This window comes from Perna viridis, chromosome 6 (genome assembly GCF_037379345.1).
Source record: "Perna viridis isolate PV_CMFRI_1.1 ecotype Kerala chromosome 6, ASM3737934v1, whole genome shotgun sequence".
Classification (NCBI taxonomy): domain Eukaryota; kingdom Metazoa; phylum Mollusca; class Bivalvia; order Mytilida; family Mytilidae; genus Perna; species Perna viridis.
Window position 1 is genome coordinate 38,923,421 of NC_142450.1, and position 25,260 is coordinate 38,948,680.

At 31.7% G+C, this 25,260-nt stretch overlaps 1 protein-coding gene and 1 pseudogene across 2 annotated transcripts; both read right to left on the reverse strand.

Annotated features, from left to right (window-relative positions):
- Positions 1–704: 704 nt before the first annotated feature.
- Positions 705–2,393, reverse strand: LOC148614888 (organic cation transporter protein-like; annotated as a pseudogene). Its single transcript, XR_015923920.1, has 3 exons — positions 1,537–2,393; positions 1,239–1,398; positions 705–771 (listed from the first exon to the last, which is right to left on the reverse strand). The product of XR_015923920.1 is annotated as an organic cation transporter protein-like (transcript).
- Positions 2,394–12,555: 10,162 nt separating this feature from the next.
- On the reverse strand, positions 12,556–21,080 carry LOC148614889 (organic cation transporter protein-like). Its single transcript, XM_088589388.1, has 10 exons — positions 20,850–21,080; positions 19,666–19,825; positions 19,078–19,181; positions 18,607–18,761; positions 17,821–17,989; positions 16,501–16,722; positions 15,856–16,082; positions 15,383–15,564; positions 14,706–14,866; positions 12,556–14,367 (listed from the first exon to the last, which is right to left on the reverse strand). The coding sequence occupies exons 1-10, from the start codon at positions 20,996–20,998 to the stop codon at positions 14,301–14,303; spliced, it is 1,596 nt and encodes a 531-aa protein (XP_088445514.1). The 5' UTR covers positions 20,999–21,080; the 3' UTR covers positions 12,556–14,300.
- Positions 21,081–25,260: the final 4,180 nt, after the last annotated feature.

The window sequence follows — 25,260 nt, forward strand, 5'->3', positions numbered from 1 at the left end:
GCTACATACTGAAACACCTTGTACCTATATGTATTTAGTTTCTTTCATATGTTGTCACAAGAAGACTGACGCTCAAATCAAAGAAATCTTGGCTTTTTGACCCAGTGGGGTACAAAAAAGGCCTATACTGAAAAAAAATCCGAGAATGACGAGAAATTGATTCGGAAATGGGAGGTATAAAGGTACCTGAAAATCACCATGAAGCTGATGATTTGGGGGTGCACAGTGGATCCTCCCAGCCAATTGACAAGTGGCTCTGCATATTTTTAAATGATTCTTATATTTGCCAAGTACTGTTTTTTAACAAAATGTAAGTTAAAGATTGTTGAAAGGATCATCGAAAAAGGTACATGGTTTGTACAATTCCATAATTTGACAAAACCGTTTCTGAATAAATAATATATTATTTCAAAGATCTCTTCATTGTATCTTTAAAATGACCCAGTGTTAAAAAAAATAAAGTTACCGACAACAAACCAAACAGGAAATTTGTGTCTCGTTTTATTTTCTTTATTGTTGTATCAGATAGATATAAAGTAATTTTAACAAAAACTATTAGCTGTTCATGTTCATTTCTTAGATTGTTTTAAAGCTTTATTTGTAATTATGAGTAATGAATCAATCCTACACAACGGCAGTACGACACACACACACAAAAACGAAATATATTATTTATGATGGATCATACAACCGCTATAATCGATTCACATCTTAGTAGTCACTACTGCACCTACAGTTGTTTCAGACCGTTCTGTTTCCATATCTTCAGGTCTGTATAAAAAAAATCTGTATTTACATAGGAATTCTGAGAGTAATGCATTGATGCTCTCTGGATGAATGAAAAATGTGTTGTGAAGAACGTTTCTTCTTAAACATAAGTTGAAGTAATCACAATTGGAACAAGTTACACAGGTGATTTTATTGATGTCATGTTTCATATGATGACATGTAATACGTGTAATTCTATATTTATAAGTCGACAACTTGATTTCTAAGAACAAATTAGTATAGCGATAAAATGATACGAGACAAATATTTTTTAAGAGCAAACAGTTCCATTAATATTCAATTCTAATATATCATTTCTTAAGAAATCAAATTGAAAATTAAATGATATCTTCTTACAAAAGAGGATGGACAAAAAATGTCAATATGTACCATTAGCTTCACAACTTATTCTAATAAAATTTAATGTTTTAACGTATGCTATTTTAGAATTATTATTTATCAATACTTACTTGTATTTATCATCTAGAAAGGCCGCTTCATCGACAGATTCAGGAAGTGGCTTTGAAGTTGTCTCTGGTAGCATTAAACTAATAAGACCCGCAGCAAATCCGAAGCAACCAAGATGATTAGCGGTAATGATCTTCCAAATTTTGTATCAATGTTTTTGCCCTGCAAAATGACACAGAGTCCAAATAATATCACAGCTAGTTCATTGTAAAATGAGGGAAAAGATGCTACTAAATAGATATTCTAATTCTCTATTACCATTAAATATTGATTAATTCGTTGAATGGTGAAAAGATTTACCATGGCGCCAATGTATGCCGATAACATCATGCCAATTCTTCCAATTGTACTACATATTCCCATGGCAACAGATCTAAGTAACGTCGGAAATAACTCTGCTGTGTAAGTGTACATGACAAAGAAATTAGTTGTCATTGCTAGTTTTCCTACCATAACCAGAGCTACTGTCATCCATTTTAAATCTTGTTAAAATAGATAGAAAGAAAATGAAAATTATGTTAATGTTCTGTTAATTGATTATAAGGAATAAAATTGAAAACTATTAAGGTAATGGAGAACGGCACATGAATAAACGAAAATGTGTGGGAAACATATACAGTTCAATACTAAGTTTCTTTCGGATTAAAGTGTCCTTTAAAAATTCCGGTATAATTTCATAGTTGCATTAATTGTGCATATCATCGAAACACGCTGATCTCGTTGGATGATCGGCTTTATACAACGATCGATGAAATGCATTTCTAGCCATTTATATGAGCCATACCCACAATAACTAGACTAATTTTATTTATTGATGTGTTTTGGATTTCTAAAAATAAATAAAATAGGAACCCAAAGGATGTTCAAAAGCATTGACTTTTTGATACAGATGACATAAAATTAGATAAACATAACAAATGCATAATAAGAATTGAATATTTCATTTTTAACGTTTAATCGGTCTTTTAAAGCGTTGACCAGTCGTACATTTTTTTACATAAAGCGTTAGACTTCTTTATTGAAAATGAGCTACGGTCAAAGCTTTTACATGTGAGTAAACCATCGCGGTCCACGTGAAAAATGTGCAATCGTTCAACGCTTTTACATGCCAATGGAACGTGAATCTTAAATTTGTAAAATGCACCAGATGATTGATAGAGTTGTCAAATAAGTATCTTACCATTAGATGCATATAATGATGTAAAAATGGTACAAAGACATGCGGTACCGGCTACAATTAAATACATCACGTGTATTATTTTTCTTCCAAGTTTGTTTAGTATAAGAAAAGGTAGAGTAGTGCCAAAAAGCTCCATTACAAATGATATAAGGAAGTTAATGTAGATGTTTCCTTCAAGAATTCCTATATTCAAACGTATTCCGTAGTAGGTGAGGTTCACTGCAAAACTTAAAACTTAAACCTTTCAGTATTTTTTCAAGTCTTGTAAAGAATATACACAAAGAAAGATATAATATGTTTAAGTTCAAAGTATTCATTTGTGTGAATTAGTGAATATTATATTGTCTGAATGTGGTATTCTGTACAAAACATTTCTCCAAAGCATATTTTGTTGCTCTGTTTATAGATATTAGCCAGTTCAGTAGCCTTGAAGTCTATCAGTATTCAATCGTCTTCTGCAGAAAGTGAATACAAAATGCAAATTGTTTGAAATTGACAATTCCAGTATGTTGTAAACGTGATCTAAGGTGTAACTCGTGAACAGCATTAGAATTTAGAACTCAATTAGTTCAAGTTTCAAGTTCTGATCTTATATTTGGTATAAAATATATGCAGGTTACAGTAACACTATCATGATAAAAAATAAGACAATTCCATTAAATAAAATAAATTATGTTCATGAAATAACTTACTAACATATGGCTAGAATCATCATTCTTCTGACCAATGAGCAGAAAATACAAAGTGATTTGATAGATTTAAGGAATGGTTTCGTCTCTTCTTTTTTCATCAGTATATTTTCGGATTTAAAATCTATCTTGACCTTGTTCATCTCAGCCGCTTTTTCTAATATCTTAATAGCATCGTCAGTCCTACCTTTTGCCAGCAGCCATCTAGGAGACTCCGGAATAACGCTAGAAGTAATTGCCACAAGTTGTTATGTTAATACTTTATAAGTGTACAAAGATATATTCTGATTTCCTCGATCTTCTACAAATGTGAACAATTAGATACATCATACTACTACTTTGTTCATTGAGAAATCAAAATGTTTTTTTTTTTTTTATTATTCATATTAAAGCTGAAATAGAATAAATCACATATAAATATACTAATGTTGTAGAATACGATGCAATCAAAAGGATACCTTCTGCACAAACAATAGATTGCAGTAGTGGATGCATACCTTCATTAGATAAAGTATTAGAAAAATAAATGTCTAATTTGACAATACTTTTATGTTAACAGTGAAAATGAAAATACCTTACAACATATTCCGTGTGTGTTTTGATATACTCACAACCAATGAAAAATCGTTAGAATGAAAGGAAAATTACAGGCCATTGTCAGATTGTGCCGAAGGAAGTAGGCTACTAAACCTAGAATGAACTGCCCCATACCATACGTTGTGTGTTCTGCTACTCTAAAGTTTGGTGATACCTGTTCTGTACCTACGTTAATAAAAAAACATATTTGACACTTTTCATGATTTCCTTATTTATAATAAGAAAAACATGGATTATATGTCAAAGAGACAACAACCCCACAGCGATGAAAATTTCAGCCCAAGGTCAACCATAAAAAAAAACCTTTGCTTCGACTGAATAGGTATCAGTATGCACTTTCATATTTCCATAACTTCGAACATCTATGAAGCAATCTACCAAGCAATTAATTAGAGGATTCACCCACCAAGGATTTCTTCTTCAACTATCCTTATGTAAAACAATCTTTTAGTCCGATAACTATAAGATGTAAGAACTCAAAATAATGATTTAGAAAGAACATGTAGATCTATTATTTACATGTATACCAATCCATTCGACCTGATACTGAAATCATTTGTCAATTAAAAGATGTAAAAGAGGATTTGTCCGGTTACTATATTATAGTGGAATTTAAAAAAATCATATACCTTATGCAAAATTTATCAATCAAAATATCGGTATAGTACGTACAGCTACATTTCATTACATTATATCTTACTAAATATGTTTAAAATATCCTATCTTGAAGTTTTATTGCCTCAAACTAATAATGTCTTTGCCTGTCGTATGAGACGTTATCGGTGTTTCAGACAATGAATTGTCCTTTGGACATAACCATTCTTCATATGCATCTATTATTAATTTTTTGTAGGAATAACCTACCTACACTGACCTAGTAGCTTAATTATGTGCACGCCTAACTGATTAACCGTATGAATTGTATGAAGATTTCTTTTTCATTGTGCTACCATTGACTTTTATCTTGTTCAAAAACAATGATTGACTCGCAGCATACGTATATTAAACATGCATTTTGCAAACTTAAAATTAACGTTAGATATCTTTATACAAAATAACAAAGGAAGATTTGAAAAGAGGTCATTATAAATATTTATAAAATCTTTTACTAGGATTTATTTTATAGATTGTTATATAATTTTGTGATTAAATGCTGTCTGAAAAAAATCAGAATCATAAATAAAATGCATGTTTCTAATAACTTTTCAGGAAACGTTTTGTTTAAGTGCTTTCAAGTCAGAATCCGTTCAGAAGACGGAAACATAAGAAGAGAATCTCAACACTTTTTATAGAAATGAGATATAAATTATTCTGATTACTTATGTGCTGTTGTTTTAATACATCTTCATTGATACTGATAGTATGCACCAACCAACCTTAATACCCAATTTACCTACATGTCTGACATGAAATTGTTGCCAATATGTCCAACAAAGAAGCCCAGCAGAGATGATTGTACTAAATGTTCTCGCCATTCCTTTTCTTGACACACAATATTGAACTGAAGATAATGTGATATATTGTTTTCACAAAACGAACAATATTATTAATTTCTCGTCTTTCTGTTTGAGAGTTTCCCCAAAATTAATCATATTAGAAATTGATACGCGAGTTTGATATAAATATTTTCTTATTTTCAGGTCTTTTTACCCTTTAGTGTTTAAATTCATGCTTCATACTTCAAAAAGACTAAGGTCAACTGGTCTTATATCATTAATAAATGTAATGATGTATTTACAGACAATAGATAAATTATCGAGCAAAATTTCATTCCTAATTACTTAAGTGCAAGGACAACAATGACAAAGTAGTATATATTATACGTACAGTTGATATGACGCTGTTTATGAGTAGCGACTGGTTGTATACCCATTCTGAACAGGCTGAAGAAGAAGTTCCATTGAGCTTGATCGTACATTTAGACACAGTGTACTTAAGGTGATAACTTATGTTTCTGTTGTAAAAATCTGTCTCACCTGGGATTTTACACCTGTAAGAATATTTGAGGCCTTGCATATCGTTAATAAGTTACAAAGAATGTCAATATGAAAACAAACAACTGTTGATTTTTATTTTTACCTTGAACGTCATTTAAATACATCTTTAAGAGATATTTTCCTTCCGTTTTGACTGTAACAGGTGACAAAAATAATCAAAAAAACATTTACTTCACGCAAAATACTGAAATTCTTGAAAATATGAACTCCCTCCCCTTCTCCCAAAACAAACAACAACAAACGGGTTATATTAAATGCTCCGGTAGAATAAGGAAGCACTGCTTCTATAATAGCACCCGTAAAATTGCAAATAAGCGTAACAATAAATTATCGAACACTATTCCAATCAATAATCAAGTCAAGTTCAAAATAAATATGGCAACATAGATATTACACCACCGGAGCAGCTGCATCGCAATGGTCCTGACTTGGTACGGGCATTTCAAATGGTGGGTTATGTCTAGGTTTTACAGCGCGTTAATCCTTCCTCTTCCATTACGGCCTGAATATGCCAGTGGTGATTAAATAGCATTGCATGCTATTGAAATTATGCAATTTACAAAACAATCATTAATCATTATTTTAGAAGAAACTGAGTATTTTCAACCAAGGACTGACATATAAAGATAAATTTAGTAAGACCTTATCAGACGAATTTCCTCATATCCCTAATTCACGAGTCTGTTGCTCATATATCTATGGCGTTCAAGGAAATCAGAGTAGTAAGTACTTGCTCTAGCCAATTAATTGTGAAATATAAACAACATATGCAGGAGATGATGGTATATTGCTACACAGGTAAGTTACCGGTATCTGATAAGTAAGTGTCAAGTTCAGTAAGTTGACATTCCTGCAAAACATGATAATATCTTATCTCATTTGTGATAATATTAGACTAGTTTAAATTCCTGGCAGAAATTCCAAATATAATTGCCTTTCGAACTTTTCCTGAACATTTTAAAACGCGCTTGTTCCATAAATTTTACAACGTAAAGTTAGAAAGGCATTCCACTCTGTCGAATCAGAAATACAAAAAAAGTGTATAACAACCAAGTTTATTAAAAAATAATCTTTGAAATTCCCGTAAGCCATTTTTTGTTATTCATTGTTTACTTTGGAAACACTGCTGTTTCTGGAAGCAACTTGTCGGCTGTTTCATGAATTGTATATACCTAGATTTCGACCTTGGGCTTAAGCCAGCAATGCCTACTCTTACAGTATATTGGAAACGAAAAAAAGAATATGTATCTGAAGTTTGATAATTAATGGAGACCGTATGATAAACGCTTTTGTGAAAATAGGAAAAAACCTAACTTTATGGGAAGCTCCGAAACATACTGAAATCAGACACTTAGTGCTTCCAAATTATGCCTGTATTTCGCATAAGAAACCTTTATAAGGACTTTGACTTTTCTGGAAACTTCACCTCTACGGTCAATCAAATGGTGATTATGACCGTCAAACGTCTGTAGTGATGATATCAAGAAAGGCTAAACTTGGAGACGTATTTGACAGTTTCATTGTCACTGCTTTAAAGTCGTTTAAAGACCACAAATGTGACAGTTAAAGATCTACTCAATACCCTGGAGATGTTGATATATTTCCACTATAAAAGGGTACATCTATATTCACAAAGTAAAAACCATCACATTTACCATAAAGTTGTGATGCAAAATATCGTGCAAAATTTTGTATAGTCTATTATGTAGGTTTGATGCAGAGGAAAATGTATAAACTGTCTCTTTAATATCAAGTTTATTTGAGGAGATCACATGTAATTAATCCTTGAAATAAGTATAATTTTTTTTTATATCGAAACTGAAAAACTTGGCTTCTCGTTTCCTTGTTTCTGTAGTATCCATTGTGGAAACTTCATACGAATACAGGAACAGTTAGGTCAAAACTGATGCACAATTGGTTTCAATATGTATTCCATTGTTTTACTGGAACATCTGTCCTCCAAATTCGACAAAATTTTGTTAACTAGAAATTCTAACATTTAAATAAAAAAGGACTAGGAGTACTCCTTGTTTAAATCAGTGTTTCGTTTTTTTTTGTTTTTTTTTTGTTTTTGTTTTTGTTTTTTTTTTGTTTTTTTGTTTTTTTTTTTGTTTTATTGTCTTTTTTTTTAATCTCCTGTTTTGTATAGAAAAAAATTATATAAGATTAAGCAGTGCATAATTTAGCTTGTCATGTCATATGTGATATACTGTGATATACAAAGTAGAAAAATCAAAAATTGTATACTATCACAAAAAAGTTACACTGTCATGAAAAGTATTCTCCTGGAATTGATTGGTTCTCAAATATGGAGAGATTTCTGATGTAACAGTTTTATGGTATAAGGTGTAGCAAAAGGTTGACGATATCATGAGTTCAGATATAAACCTTAATCACACTTAAGTGAAGAGTAATAAAAGGCACCAAGATTCATGCAAAAATCAAAAGAATATATTCCACGGATAAAAACTAGACAGGGAAAACAGACAAACACAACTAAGAATACGGAACAACCAAAAGAACACGTAATAAGAAAGAAAAGTAAATGAGCAACGGAGACTGTACTTAAAACTGGAAGCATGAACAAGGTGCACGGGTACGGTAAGCAAACTCTGCTAATCTAGAAAATACTACCAAGTTGCTTATAAAATGTCGCGTCAAGGATAGACGAAAAATTAAGAAAACTATGACACAGTGAAAAAATCGGTTTTTATGGTGCAGATAGATACACCATAGCAATCCACGAGCTAATGTTGACAACCATACAATCTATGCTGTGCTCACTTCAATCTTGGAGCTGCATAATCATGTTCTAGAAACCTAGTTGTAAGAAGACGAGCAAGTTACAAAAAGTCCGCGTAGTTACGACAAGCTCTGGCATAACGTATGAGTATAACGTAACAGTGAACTCTTAGATTTATCTCGGCATGCTTTAGCATTTTAATGAAAAATTTGTAGAAACACAGAACAGAATATCACAACAAGTATTAAGAGCGCTTCCATCTTTGATTAATTCATTCAAGTAGGTTTTTTATTACTATGAAGCAGAAGTGTGTATTACACGATAGTATGGTTGGATCTGTTTTAAACTATGCCTCAGAAATTTCGGGATTTCATCGGGCCAACGATGGTGAAATTATTTGTAATCGTTTTTGTCGTAACGTTCTTAGATTAGATAGAAACGTACCAACATTATTTTTGTATGGCGAGAACTTGGCCACTTCCCAATGTGTATTTTACGTAAATATAAAATTATCAAATATTGATTACGCATAATATATGAGAAACCTAAAATTGTATACGATTTATTATGTACTGATGCCTCTCGTGGCAAAGTAAATTGGGCTTATAAAGTTCGTGATTTACTTATTAGCATTGGTTTGAACAATATATGGTTGGATCAAGATAACATTAATGTTTCATTGAATTTATTAAAAATCGTATTAATGGTAAATATTACCAGAACTTGCATGCCAGGGTCGTAAACTGTAAATCTTTTTATAGCTCGTATAAAATTGACTTTGTTTTTGAAAATTATTTATATTACATTTAGAATATTGTTTTATAGACCAAATTGCGTAGTGGTACTTTAAAATTGCGTATTGAAACTGGTAGATATGACAATACTCCTAGATATAATCTGTAAATGCTGTTATATGAATTGCATAGAAGATGAATGTCATTTCATTTTGACATGGAGTTTAACAAAAAACTATGTCTCTAAATGCGGCTTGGAAACTAAGGACTCAAATTATTTTAAGCTTATTTAATATTTTCACTATATTTAGATATAACTGAGTTATATTATACTACACATTGTTTGTTCTCTGTCATATCTGTCATATATGTATATTGTGTTATTTGCTATAACATTGTTTTTGCTGATGCAATAAAGTATTCATTCATTCATTGTGATATGAAAATTCTATACGCAGGTGCTGAAGGGATATTACCTCAGTTAAGTTTGACAATATAGAATTATAAGTCACCGCGTTTGTCCTGTAGTTTGGTATTGAGTTTTCCTTTTTCATCGCACTCAAAATGTATGTTAAGATATGAAGTTTTGGTATAAATGCAAGTCACCGAAAGTAGGATTATTTAAAGACAGCAGGTTTATAGCGAAAATGGAGATCAAAGGATTTGTTCTTTATTTAGATCAGATCAGGTATAAATTATGTTTTACATAACATTGCTGAAATCGTGAATTGTTGGGCATGTAGTGTTGAACATACTGCTGTTATTCAATAAGACATTACAATAACTGCCCTACGCATAACATTGAATTATGATGTAAGAATAGTGCATGAACATATGTCTATATGTCATGTTTTTTTTTATTTGATATATTGTTGTTAATCTGATGGTTCAAAAAATTAAGTTATAGTATTGTAAAAGTTTATTTAAGAAAATTTTATCGACAAATGAGAAGTGAGCTGACATTTATCATCCGTAGTTGTCTCTTTGACATATTCGCCAAATCGATTCCAGTTATATTCAAATACCGTAATAAATGAAAACAATAATTTAAATGAAAAAGGTTGCATAGATAGAAGCATAGTCACTGTGGTGCAACAGAGTAAAAAGCTTAATATCATGCATATTAAAGATTCCATGAAACCAACATAAAACAGACGTTTTCCCTAGAATTTAAACGAATATGCATTCTTACAACGTTTCATAGCTGGATCTGCAAAATGTACCACCAAACCTCTTTCAAAACTTTTAACTTCTAAACTCACAACTGTCAGTCCTACCACAACACTTGTTACTTCCGTAGTGGTATTAATTCAATATGAATCTTGAAAAATTCGAAAGATCTTTTTGAGACAATCAGTTCAAGACTATTATCTGAATATAATAGCATTAAAACCTATGATTTTTCAACTCTGTATAGTTTTAGTCCCCATACTCAGTTAAAATCCCGACTAAAAACATTAAACATCGTTGTTTTTCCATAAAAGATGGTACACCTAGATACAAATATATAGTTCTTGGTAGAAATTCCTCATACTTTGTAAGAAATAATTCCAAATCATCCTCCAAATAAACAGGGGAAGATCTTTACAAAATGCTTTTTAATCGAAAACATGTTTGTCCAGTGCGGTGGACGTGTTTTTTTTTTAAATGGGAACAAATTGTGCTCCTTTCCTTGCTGACCTATTCCTTCACTTTTATGAGACTTTATAGCTGATCTGATCAGAAAGAAAGAATATCGTTTGGCTAGATCTTTCAATCTCAGTTTCCGCTATATAGATGACGTATTATCTTTAAACAATCCTAATTTCGGGGATTTGATACATCGCATCTACCCAAAAGAAATAAAGATAAAGGATACTACAGGTACGAGGACACAATTAATTTCGTAGTGCATTTCAACAGACCCATCTTGACATATAAAAAAATTCCACCGCTTCAAACACTTTCAAACTTCACCAATATGGAAACATGTATAAAAGCAGATTTCTCTAAGAGAGCCAGAAAAATTCACCATCATATTTTATTTTTAGCATTTTTGCTTCGGAGACCCCGTAGACATGAAAAGTGACCACTGCCAAATGTCCTTAATTTTGACCTTCTTTCATAGGACCAAATCACAACTTCCACATTAAATTACAGAATGAAAAAAAAATTTGATCCTTGCCCTACATTTCTGAAGTCAATACTAAGCAATAAAGTTTATGACGGCAAAGAAAACAAATCAGGAAGAAACATACTAAAAAAAGAACTATATTCGTATACAACGAAAAGTCAAGGGGAATAAATTGTGATCTCGTACAGACACTGTGAAGTCAGCCTCATATCTTGACCTTCACGTAGAAATCGATGGTAAAAGAAAAGTATTGACCAAACTTTATGACAAACGTCATGACTTTTCATTCAGAATTGTCAACTTTCCTTTTATCTGTGGCAACATTCCTTCGGCACCTGCGTATCACAACTCATACGTTATGCTAGAGCTTGCCGAAACTACGCAGACTTTTTGTATCGCGCTAGAACTCTAACAAATAGACTTCTGGAACAGGGTTGCTACAAGATTAAAGTCATCACTACAGAAGTTTTATGGTCGTCATCATGAACTCGTGGATCGTTATGGTGTATCTATCTGCACCATGAAAACTGATTTATTCAACGGGTCATAGTTTTCCTTTCCTCGTTTGTCTACCTCGGACTTGACTTTTAATGAGCAACTCGGTGGGTGTTTCTAGAAAAGCAGAGGGCGCTTTCCCTACCGGTGCACCTGGTCCATGCTCCCAGTTTTTAGTGAAGTCAGAGTTGCTCATTTGCTTTTGTTACTTTGTATGTATGATTTAAGTTACTTTATGTTCTTTGTTGTGTGTGTCTGTTTTCCATGTCTGGTTTTTGTCCCTGGATTATATTCTTTTGATTACTGCTATAACCTTGGTTCCCTTGATTACTCTTAATAAGACTTTTCGTTAGTAAGGAAAACATCGAAAATTGAACATCATATATATCTATCAACAAGAAACAATAGATGGCCATACACTTCACTTAACATATTTCAGGCGATTTATTTTTATGTCTTACCTATTTTTATGCTCAGCTAGGATAAAGTTGGGCAACAATCCATACATTGCATCAAACATTGTTGGAAATAGAAGTATTGCCAAAAGTACCTTTTGGTATCTGCCAAATCCTCCGAGTTTTTTTTTCAAAAAGAGCGTCGTATTCAATAGCCATCTTCAATACTTCTGAGACTTATTAGGAATGCAAGTAAATTGCGTCCTATAATGATATATATTTCATCTTATATTTTAATAGGTACAGACTGTACTGTGAGCCTAATTTATATACTAGACCATAACCTAGAATAAACAACGCTAATCAAAGACATTAATAAGATAAAGACTTTTTACTATGAGTGTTTGGTGACAGTAAACTGTATGCTAAGTAGCTATAGACAGAAGAAATAACGATACACAAAACTACAGGGTACAAATGACACAACAAGTAGCGAAACACAAAGGATTTATTACATAATGACAAGCAAACAGAGGATGTCTACAATGAACTATTGGTAATTCCGTCTTCGTATGCATATGGGAAGAAACTTCACATATACATGTATTTATGTGTCTTTTTGGGATTTATTAGCACATTATAGCTATCACTAGTGGTGTCCGAGTTGCTCATTTTATTTTTGTTTCTTTGTGTTATTTTGGTTATTTTATGTGTCTGTTTTCCATGTCTGCTCTTTGTCCCTGGATTACTTTCTTTTGATTTCCACTAGAATCTTTGTTCCCTTGATTACTCCATCAATAAAATGATGACAATTTTTTGTAATGTTTTACTTAGTGTGTAGTCAATTACACTTACTTTCTGGCATTATTCGATCATATTTTGTAAGTAGTCGCGCCAATAGGAATTTTTTAAATTGTACTTTAGCTTAATATGTAGAGAAACATTAAGAAAATCTTTTTGAAATATTCTTTGCACCGGCAAGGTATATGTCATTGTTATTTGCGATACAAATTTTTGGTCGTTCCTTCCGCGTGGCCCGAACTCGTACCGCTGTGACATCTATGGCAACACCGCCTGCACAAAGTCCAGCGCTCTAGATCACTCAGCCAGCTAGACTAAAAAATATACCTTTCGCTGGCCGGGTCATTCCTCCTCGTAGGATTAGTCTAGGGGTGTAACTTAGTACACGATGTATGGTAGCACGGGACAGTTCATCTAGGTGTTATTATGTAGGATATAGGATCAAATCAATGATGCATGTCACAACAAATCAATATTCTACAAACGTCTCAGAATGTGACGACTCTATTCGCTACACTGCTACATCGGATCAAATTGATACAGGGAAGATGATGTAAACCTATAGAAGGGTCTGAAAAATTCCCAGCGAATTCCTAGTGTAAAACATGAAAAATAGACATACACAACAAAGAGCAATAAGTAATTAAAATCATATACACAAAGTAACAAAAGCACATGAGCAACTCGGACTCCACTAAAAACTGGGAGCATGGATCAGGTGCGCCGGTAGGGTAAGCGTCCTCTGCTTTTCTAGAAACATCCGCCGAGTTGCTCAGAAAAACTTATTAGAAAAAAAGGCAAACTTAAAACCCTTTCTGTCATCAATATTCTGTAAACATGTACGTCGTATTTCCTGCCATTATAATGTATAATTTTTCATCGTGATAATATTTTTAATCAACGACATATTGGTAAAGTGTTGAAATTAGTTTAAACAAATAATCATCCTCGTTATATGAGTCTTTTAACAACATGACAGCAAATCTTTCACATGATGTCATTTCTTTATATAATTTTAACCTTTGGTATCATAAAAGTGTGTTTTAAATAATCATTTTTGCTGATACAGTACTTGTATGGGGAAAGTCAAAGTATGCTTCCATATCATTCCATATTATTACATGACCACTTCTTGTTTCAATATCTTACTTATGAATTATTAAGTATTTATTGTTATAAACTTTGTAATACATGCATATAGTTCACTTATAAAAGTATATTATGAAGTTTAATTAGTAATCAGTTATGAATTTGTCCTATAAAGTTCTTCTAGAACGGCAACAAAAAGGTCAAACTTTGGTGTATGTTCATTCTACCATTTCATATATGAGTAGTCTCCACAGCATCCACAGCTGTTCTAGGTTTGTCTTGTTTGTTATCTTCAGGTCTAATAAAAAAAGAGAACATTTTTACACAGACGATTTTCCTTTTGAGGAACGCCTTTCCCGCGTAGTTTCTTGCAAAGACTTCGTAAAACGTTTCATTCTAGATTCATCATGCCGACTTGATTTTTAGGGAACAACTTAATAATTTTAGTACGTATAGATACAATAACCGAAGCAATGCTTGGACTAAAAGGTGTAGATATCCTGAATGGTATATATTTTAATGACGCATTTTATAATTACATCTTTTCTATTACACAAACTGAAATTGTTGAAACATGAATTTTAAAACGTAATACAAATTAATTCAACGAACATTGTATTATTTATCAAAACTTACTTGTTTTTACCATCTAGAAAGGCAGCTTCACCTACAGTTTCAGGAAGTGGTTTTGAAGTTGTTTCTGGTAGCATTAAACTCATAAGACCTGCAGCCAACCCGAAGCAACCGAAAATGATTAATGGTAATGCTCTGCCAAATTGTGTGTCAATATTTTTACCCTGAAATAGGACACTGTGTCAAAAGTGCAATAAAATTATTGTTCAATATATTACAATGTTGAAAGTAAAAAAATATTACAATTCAATATATCGACAAAAAACCAAAGCGTCAGCACTGGAAAAATTCAAATACGTCAAAATCCAAAAGTATGACATGAAAATGAGCACAGAAAAAAGACGACCTACATACACAATATATGAACCTAGTGAAAAGAGTTCCAAATAAAAACTGAAATTACACAAAGCAAGACGTCACCCACAAAACTACAACACTATCAGTATAAACTCCTACAAAAAAGTGGGAATGACATCGGGCGCACCGGAGGGATAAGCATTTCATGCCAGCGACGATTGCTATATTGAAAGTAAGTATAATCCGGTAAAAATCTAGCAACAATAATGCAGCTCCCTGACACAAGTCTCAAATAACAAACATTTTAAAAATGTACTCTTATCATATTAAAGTACTATCCTAATTTTCTTTTATGAATTTATATACATTATGATAACATTTACCAAAGCGCCAATGTATGCCGATGACATTGAGCCAATTCTTCCAGTTGTACTACATATTCCCATGGCAACAGATCTAAGTAAAGTCGGAAATAACTCTGCTGTGTACGTGTATACGACGAAGAAATTAATTGTTATTGCCAGCTTCCCCACCATTGCCAATGCTACTGTTATCCATTTTAAATCTTTAAAAAAATTAAAAAACCAAAGTGAATATGCTTTCATCAACAATCAACATTTTATACTCAGGACTGAGACGATCTAAAGAAGAGGAGAAATAAAAACAAGCAGAAAGTTAAACAGTAAATCGAACAGGAAGAAACGATTAAATAAAATACAAAGAACTGCAAAGAGTTGTTTATATAAGGTATTTCAATTAGATTCAGCTGTTCTAATATATTAACGTCATAAATTTCACCTTAAGAAATCAGTATTGACTGTTCTGAAATACCTAATCAAAAAATCAAATATCTTACCATTTGAAGCGTATAACGATGTAAAAATGGTACAAAGACATGCCGAGCCGGCTACAGTTAAAGACAGCACGTGCATTCTTTTTCTTCCAAATTTGTTTAGGAAAAGAAATGATAGAGTAACGCCTATGAGCTCCATTACCGCTGATATAAGGAAGTTAATGTAGAAGTCTCCTCCAAAAATTCCTATATTCAAACTTATTCCATAGTATGTAAGGTTCACTGCGAAACTAAAAATGTGTTCATATAAGTTTCATTAATCTTTTTTTATTTTTGTCTTAAAATTTGTTTATTTAAATGTCGTTTAACAATAAATAGGTAATAGTTTTTCGTTTTATTGTTTTACCTAATATAATTTATATAATATCAATGGGTTAAATCGTTTATTCATTATTATTATTATCGTTATTAAAATTGATATCAAGTAATTTCGTAATGTATGAAGAACTTCGATTTAGTGCTTCGGGGTTATGGACATTTGCAAAAGTATACCTTTTGTATAAAAGTGTTTCACCTTAACATGACCTTAAAAGTATGTTGCTAATACTTTATGGTGACACATATATACATTACACTGTCATAATTAAAGGCAAAATATTAGGATAACTTTTCTACTTAAATGCCTAAGCATATAAGTAAGACACTTACAAACAAAGGGCTAGAATGATCAATCTTTTAACCAACACACACGATCCAAAAAGTGATTTTACTGATTTAAGAAATGGTTCTGTTTCATCTTTTTCCACCAAGATATTTTCGGATTTAAAATCTATTTTGACCTTGTTCATCTTAGCCGCTTTGTTCAGTATTTTGATAGCATCCTCTGTCCTTCCTTTTGCCAGGAGCCATCTAGGGGACTCCGATATGAAACTAGAAATAAATGTACATGTCATTTAAACTGTATTTAGCGTACATTAAAAATGTACATAAAGATATGATCAGATGCATGGATTTTATACCAATGCGAATTTTTAAAACAATGTTTTTGACAAGGTCAAAGCTGGATTATATTAAGAATAGTTTGTTTTAAATATTCCTGTGGAAATGAAAAGAATACAAATACATCAACACAAAATGTTACAGCACAAGTAGTATAAAATACCAACATTTGATACCTTTAATGACTAAATCTTCATTAAAATCAATCAAATAATACAGCTCCTGAATGGAATAAACTTACCATATGCTACCCCCCTTTCCTAATTTCTCATACACTAATCCCTATAGGGTATGTAAGTCTCGTCATGTGACCCCGTGATTTCACGAGATTGGGTCTTAGGCTACCTTTTAAAAATATGGAGACTTGTCATTTAGAAAGCGTTGAATTCAGTGTTCAGAGCAAAACATCTTTTTGTGTAAAAATACCGATAAAAAATTACAAATATCTACTTTTTACATGATAAAGGTATTAAGAAAAAAACATAAAGTAGACGATTTTTTCATTGTTATACAGTATACAGCGTTTCGAGTTCCCAGAAGTAAATAATAAAATGCAGATCAGTCTTCGGTTTTCAATACGGTCTACGTCGGAAATCCCGTTAAGAAAATGAAACTAGAACGAGACTTACATACCCTATTCCCCCATACAATCCCCAATGCATAGTTCTTATCAAATATTTACATTATCAAATTTAATTTTATATTTTTGAATTCTTCAGTTTTTAAGCTTTTTTTAAATTAATTTTAATACATTTTTCATATCAATAAATATTTTAAAACTAATTCTCCATTCTCGCCCATTTCAAAATCCGCATCTACCATACACCATCCCGACCCCCATCCCAATTCCCTACCCCAATTTCCAATCCCCTTATACACCACAAAATGGGAAGTTTTCTCCATACAAGTACTGTATCAGCAAAAATGATTATTTAAAAAAAAAACACTTTTATGATACCAAAGGTTAAACTACTATAAAGAAATGACAATATTTTAGAATGCATTACTGTGTATTATGAATATACTCACAACCAATGCATAATCGTAAGAAGGAAAGGAAATCCACATGCCATTGCTAGATGACGCCAATCTCGTAGGAAATAGGCTACAAGAACTAGAACAAATTGCCCAATAGTAAACATTATGTGTTCTGCAAAGTTAACTGCCACTCTATATTTTGGGGATACCTGTTCAGTACCTGCAATATTAACAATTTATGATGTTATTCATTATTCTGTCCAAGGACCTTAGGTGTTATCCAATAAAATTTTCCAAATTGGAATCAACCATGCTTAAATTGTACCGTATTATTTCCTTATATTAGACTTCAGTTCATATAGTTTTTTTCTTATTGCCTTCTAGTACAATATGGCTTTGGAATTTAATTATATATAATAGTCTTCATGACAATATTTGGCGCATTAATTGTTGTAACCAGAAGCACTTTAAGCATGTAAATCAAAAGGGGAATAAGGATAAAGAATAACGAAAAGGTTTTTAACATCTAAACTTTCATTCACACTGATGGCTCAAGTACCGCATCACCTTACTTTCATCTCCAAAGGAAGGAAACTATTATGTGGAAAGAAGATACATACTTAAATAAATATTGCAAGTGGCTCTTTGTATAGGTTTCAACATGTAATATTAGTTATATAAAAGATTGTTGAACCTGTCGCTCTAGCATCTTTAAGTAATTTGTATGTCCGCTTTCCTTAAGAAAGTTGCAGTTTTTAATTTGTTTTAAAAAATGTTTAATATGTTTCAAGAAACAGATAATTTTATACAAATTGTTATTTGTTTTCTTTGATATACCTAATATAAAAGATATTTGATAGTATCCTTGACCTCCAACTCCTCCTATAAACCGTAGCACTAACAGAACATAGATACTTTCTGCCCAGGCCATTGGCACACTCCCGATTACAATCAAAATCAGATCAATGCATACTGTTATTTTTCTGCCGTAACTAAAATTAATAAATAAGGGTCTAATTTAATATATTTTTGATAACTTAACTCAGTTCTTTATGAATCATGGTTGTTTTTTTTTAAACGAAAACCAGAATGACGAACAAAATGTAAATTCATAATACCTTTAAAAGAAATTTTCATTTTTTATAATAATTAAAATTATTACGACAGAAACAGTTGACTGAACGATACAAACATTAAAAAGGAAAATGATATATATTATGACATTTCATATGTTAATGCTCTTTTCCTTTTCTTTTTTAAATCATTCTTTAACTAGCAAGTAGTCTATATATTGTATAAACTACATACATGTCCGATATTAGGTTGTTGCCAATATTTCCAACAAAGAGGCCCAGTAGAGAAGCTAATACTAAATGTTCTCTCCATTCTTTTTCTTGACACACAATATTAAACTGCAAATAGATATTTCATTTTCACATTACAATTTATAATTAATTAATCTTTTGTTATTACAGATATTCCCATTGTTTGGTATTTATATTGATTCGACAATTTTGTATACATTTTTTTCATCTTCATGTTTTTGTGCTCTTGTTAATGTTCAAATTCATGAAGCATCAGAAACTTCTTAGTTTTGTTGATAACTCCTTGTTTCATGCCTTTGATCCGAGGAAATCTTGTTAAAACATTTATATCCAAATATTTTTGAATCAAGCATTAGAAAAAAAAAACATATTTGCACGGTGAACGTTCAACTAACATATTAATTGTAGGATTCTTAAGTTATTCTATATTGTACGTTGTGAAGGCAAACAATAAATATGTATACAATAAAAAAGGTTATTAATCTACCACAAGATTTAATTCCTAAACTTATGATAATTCGATAAGTTGAATGCAAGGAAACATTTGAAAAGTTGTATAGGTTGTACGTACGGATGAAATAACGCTGTTTGTAAGCAGCGACTGGTCGTATACCCATTCTGAACAGTCTGACGATGTTCCATTGACCTTGATCGTACATTGTGATACATTGTACTTCGGGTGGTAACTTACGTTTCTGTCGTAAAAATCTGTCTCACCTGGGATTTTACACCTGTAAAGATACATTCGGCCTGGGAGGTAATACAAAGGTTACATAGCACAAAATGTACATCAATCTGCTTCAATTCTTAATTATCATTATTGCATTTGTTGTTTATTTTCTGTAATGAAATAAATCTTTTGATATACATTTAACCTTCTCTAATATTTTGATACATACGACGAAAATAATAACAAGTTATGAGAAATGAAGATAGGGAATAAAAAAAAAGATTTAGTGAAGATTGTATAATGATTGCTTTGAAGTTATTACAAATCTCCACATTGAAATATCTGTATTCAATTTATATTCAGAAAAGAAATAGGTATTTAAAACGCACAACTTATACTTGTCAATGAATCGTAATTTAAAGTGAATGTTTCATTTTACTTAAAGCTTTAGTTCAGCACAAATATATGTCAAATTTTGTAAAGCTAAAAATACTTTCGTAACTTAATAAAACATAATAAGGGGAACCAAAGAAACAATATTGAATTACAGTAAAACATGGATCCCAACTATTGCTATTTTTAGGCAAAACAAAACAAGTTTATAATAAATATTATCATAAAGTTAAGCCACAAGTTGCGATTTGTCGCAATATTGTGTATAAGCGCATTTTATCATCTACAAAGAACATTTAGATACAATGATCGATAGAAATCATTATTAGAATGCTTGACTTGTAGAAATTGTTGACGAAGCATTATTCAGGTGCATGGGATTTTAAAGCAGGGTATAGTGTACAACAAACCTATCATGCGCATGCATATATACATAAAATTGACATAAAAGGCAACAAGATTAAACAGATTTTATAATTTACTGTTACTGTTTTTGATTATGTGCTGTATATGTTGTTTTTTTTTTTTCGGGTATTGACAGAACCATAGGAATAAGTATGTTCATGTTTAAAACTAATTAAAGGCTGTGATATTTTCTGGGCATGAATGAGAGTGATAAATCAAAATACAAAAACAAATAAGGTCACGCACTTTTTTATATTTCAGACGAATAATTGATATAAATGTCTTACCTATGTTTATGTTCGGCTAGGATAAAGTTTGGTAAAAATCCATGCATGGCATCGAATATTGCTGGGAAAAGAAGTATTGCCAAAAGCACTTTTTGATAACTGCCAAATCCTCCAAGTTTTTGGAGAAGAGTGTCGTATTCAATAGCCATCTTTAATACTTATGTATAAATTTAGGTATACGAACGTACCAAGTACTTCTAGTAAGATATGTAGTGCATAACGCCCTTCGATAGACCACGCTGTAAAACTGATAGTATACACCGGTACAAATGATGAACGAACTTTCCAAAAAATCATTACATCTACAATATTAATATAACGCGAATAGGTATTGTGTATATGTCAATGATACAACCACTCCAACTGGATGAAAATTGCAGCCCAAGGCCACCTTTTAAGATCATTTGCAGATCAGTTTTGTAAATCTCGGGTTTATAGATGAAGAAGGACTAGCAATAACGAAGGTATAAATAAGGGGAAAACAATGGACAACACAATGCTAGGGACGTAAAAAGATTATATTCGGAGAGAACATGTGGAAACGAAAAGAAACATACGAAAAACGAACAGAAGTCGTTTGGTTTTATATTTAATTTTGGAGAAAAAGAATGAATGGTTGAATTGCATTCTCACAACGATAGAATAACTAACGATTTATCTATCTCAACGTTTAGAACTGAATGTTCAGGTGCATGTACATAGCGACCGTCTAAGTCTAAGGCTCCCTAGTACTGACCGACTGACAAAAAAATTCAGATAAATGAGATATGATTGCATTGTCAGCAATGTACAGTCTTGGTGAAAAAAAAAAAACAAATGGTAAGATCGATTAATCTGTTCGCCGTCGTTGCATCAAAAATGTTCTCCCGTGAATAGTTATAACTCCGGCTCTGTTTTTTTTTTTTTTTTTCAATATATAAAAAAATAATAATATGTTCGTTTTAAGAATATGGATGCAGTTTACTGATTAGTCGGTTAAAACTTTGATATTGTTTACTCTGTGTTTGAGTACAAACCATTACTCTTGTTTTTTGTTTTTTTGTTTTTTTTTTTTGACAACTCATCCTTTTTGAATGATAAATTTATTCGTAGCGAACTCTTTTAAAGTTTGTAAGAATGTCTTTCAGTTTAACAATTATTTAAATGTGTATATGTAGAATTAGTGTAGATATCTTCAAGATTAGTGGAGTACAGGTCACTTTTTTCATATTTAAAATATTCGTTAATGATTTAATAATTTAACAGAATACTTTTCATATTCAAACTTCCATGTTTTTCATTAGTAAATAAAGCAAATTTTAAGATAAATAATTACAATTGGTAGTGTTTGTTAGTTTCGTGCCTTTTGTTCGGCAAACAACTTTGGTTCATCCTTTATAAATGATAATGGTGTTATTACAAGGATCATTTCATAACTTGTACTTAGATATGAAATGCACTATACAGTTGAATAAAGGCGCACCGTTTAGTACATTTAAATGATCTTGTGTAATCTTGTTAAAATGATAATCAAAATTTAGAATTCGTTGGGTAAATAAATTGTATGTAGTCAAGCATTCAAACGTAGACAGAATGTAATATATATGATGGTTAACAAGTAGGATTTAAAACTAAGAAAGGTTTTCAGAATGTTCACTCCCACATTGTTTCAGGTTCTCATCTCGGCGTCATCTGTATATTTTCTAAAGTACCTATTTTTTAAACTTAAGCTAAATTTCGATAAAATGAAACGGAAGTAGTGACATAATTTGCACCTTTTATCAGCATTCCTCGTGTGGAATTTTCGTAGTGGCTAATATTTTATAAAGCATAGTATTAGGCTTTTAGTTTGTTTGTTTTTTTTTTGTGTTTTGTTTTGTTTTGTTTTTTTGTTTTTTGTTTGTTGTTTTTTTTTTATTTTAGTTTTTATGTTTTTATGTTTTTTTGTTTTCATTTTTTTTTTGGGGGGGGGTCCTCCTGATCTCAACAAAAAACTAAGTGATAATCTTTTGAGTATGTTACCATGGCTACTCATCTTTATGTCAATATACATTTTACTTGACTCTTCACAAGTTTAGCATTAAAGAAATGCATTTCTTTTAACACAATTATACAAAGTGGTTAGAATTGACCAATATATATATATATATATATATATATATATATAAACGTCTCAAAATGTGACGAATTATGCTGAAATTTGTCATATGGATGTTTATTAAAACTAAATAAGCTTTATTGAAAATTAAGATTGCTGGATTTGTACTTTTTGCAATAGGAACAGGTGATTTGTAAGGTAAAGTTTGTTCTTTAAACTTTGTACGATAAATTTGTCACTTTCTCTAGAAATTAACAGCGTTCATATGTGAACCGATAATTTATGGAGAAAGTGTTTATATTTTTCATATGATTCGGATTTTCTTCCAAATCTTGTGAAAGCAAAGTATAATAATCTTCAACGTGGCTTCCATTTCTTCTCCCCAGAACTAGATATTAAAACTCTCGCAACTACTGACGCAGCTTCACCGCTTTATTTTAAGACATCCACAGCATTTTTTTTATTTTAGAATTATACATTTCACTTTTTTTCTTCAGTAATATACCAACTTCCCCTTCAATATGGTCTTTAATATTTCTCGGTTTTTATGTATGCCAGAGCTAGAAGATAATATTGCGAAATATTACTTCCAATGTCCAGATCTTTTAAATAATTTGTTTCTGATAAACAGGTAAATTATGATGTTTTATTCAATTCGACAAATTTAGTTTACGTACTTTTTAATTGTATCTTATTATTTGCATAAGATATTTTTTATATTTTTATTTTATTATACTTTCCTTTCATCTGTGGCAACATCCCTTCAGCACCTGCGCATGGAGTGTTCAAATCACAACTCATACGTTATACCAGAGCTTGCCGAAACTACGCACACTTTTTATATTGCGCTAGAATTTTAACAAATAGGCTATTGGAACAGGGTTTTGTTGCTACAAGATTGAAGTCATCACTACAGAAGTTTTATGGTCGTCATCATGAACTCGTGGATCGTTATTGTGTATCCATCTGCACCATGAAAACTGATTTATTCAACGTGTCCTAGATTTCATTTCCTCGTTTGTCTACTCGGGACTTGACTTTTTATGAGCAACTCGGCCGGTGTTTCTAGAAAAGCAGAGGACGCTTACCCTACTGGTGCAACTGGTCCATGCTCCCAGTTATTATTGGAGTCTGAGTTGCTCATTTACTTTTGTTACTTTGTACGTATGATTTTAGTTACTTCATGTTCTTTGTTGTGTATGTCTGTTTTAAATGTCTTGTCTTTGTCCCTGAATTACATTCTTTTGATTGCTGCTATAAACTTGATTCCCTTGATTATTCCTTGGACCAACATTCCGAAATCGACAATAGCGGTTTTCTCAGTACTACGATTTATGATAAAAGCGACGACATTTATTTTGGAAATATATACCTTCATCTCCTATATATGGTGTTTATATTCCACAATTGATTCGCTACGCTAGAGCAAGTACCAATTTTATGTTACTTGAGTAATATGGGTAACTCTGCCGCTGTACTTGTGTATAATGATGTTTTGTGGCAGCCTACCCTGTGATGTGTGGATTTCCTCCTTGTTCATTGAAGACCAATGGGTAGGCTTAGGCTGACATTTCCATCCCGATGGGGTTGTTGTCTCTTTGGCATAAACACCATACCTATTCTCGCTATACTCTGATATCCTTGAACGCCATAAATATCTGCGTAATAGACTTCTGAATCAGGGATATGAGGAAATGTGAAATGTGCCTCAAAAATATCTTACCAAATTATTTTTCAGAAATCAGTCCTTGGTTAAAAAATACTCTTTCTTCGAAAACGATGAGTAATGATTGTTTATTGTAAATTTTCTTTGTACTGATATGACATGACATTATAGCATACAAATGATATTAAGTCAACACCGTTACATTTATTCCACAATGGAAGCGACGGTTTAACGCGCTGTAAATCATAAATTTTACCCACCATTTCGTTTGAAATGCTTGTACCAGCTACTCCTGTGATGTAATATCTATTTTGTCAGATTTATGTTGGATTTGTTTAACTTGACACGTCTTCCCAATAAAATGCAAGACATATTTTGAAATTTGTATCTTATTTAATATTCATATTTCTGTATTATTTTAAAAACTGATTTTACTTATTTTGACCGATGGTAATTTTATGGTGCCTGTTTATATTATAATGTTACAAAAGGTAATTAACCATAATGTCAGTGGGGACTCAAAAACCTTGTTTGACCCGCGATATCAAACGGAAACGTTTGTACAAAGTCAGAGCCATTATTGCCTTTTTTACATTCTGTTTTACACTTTGCAATATCCATCTATTATACGGACTTTTCATTTATACTTTTCTTTTGACTATTGCTTA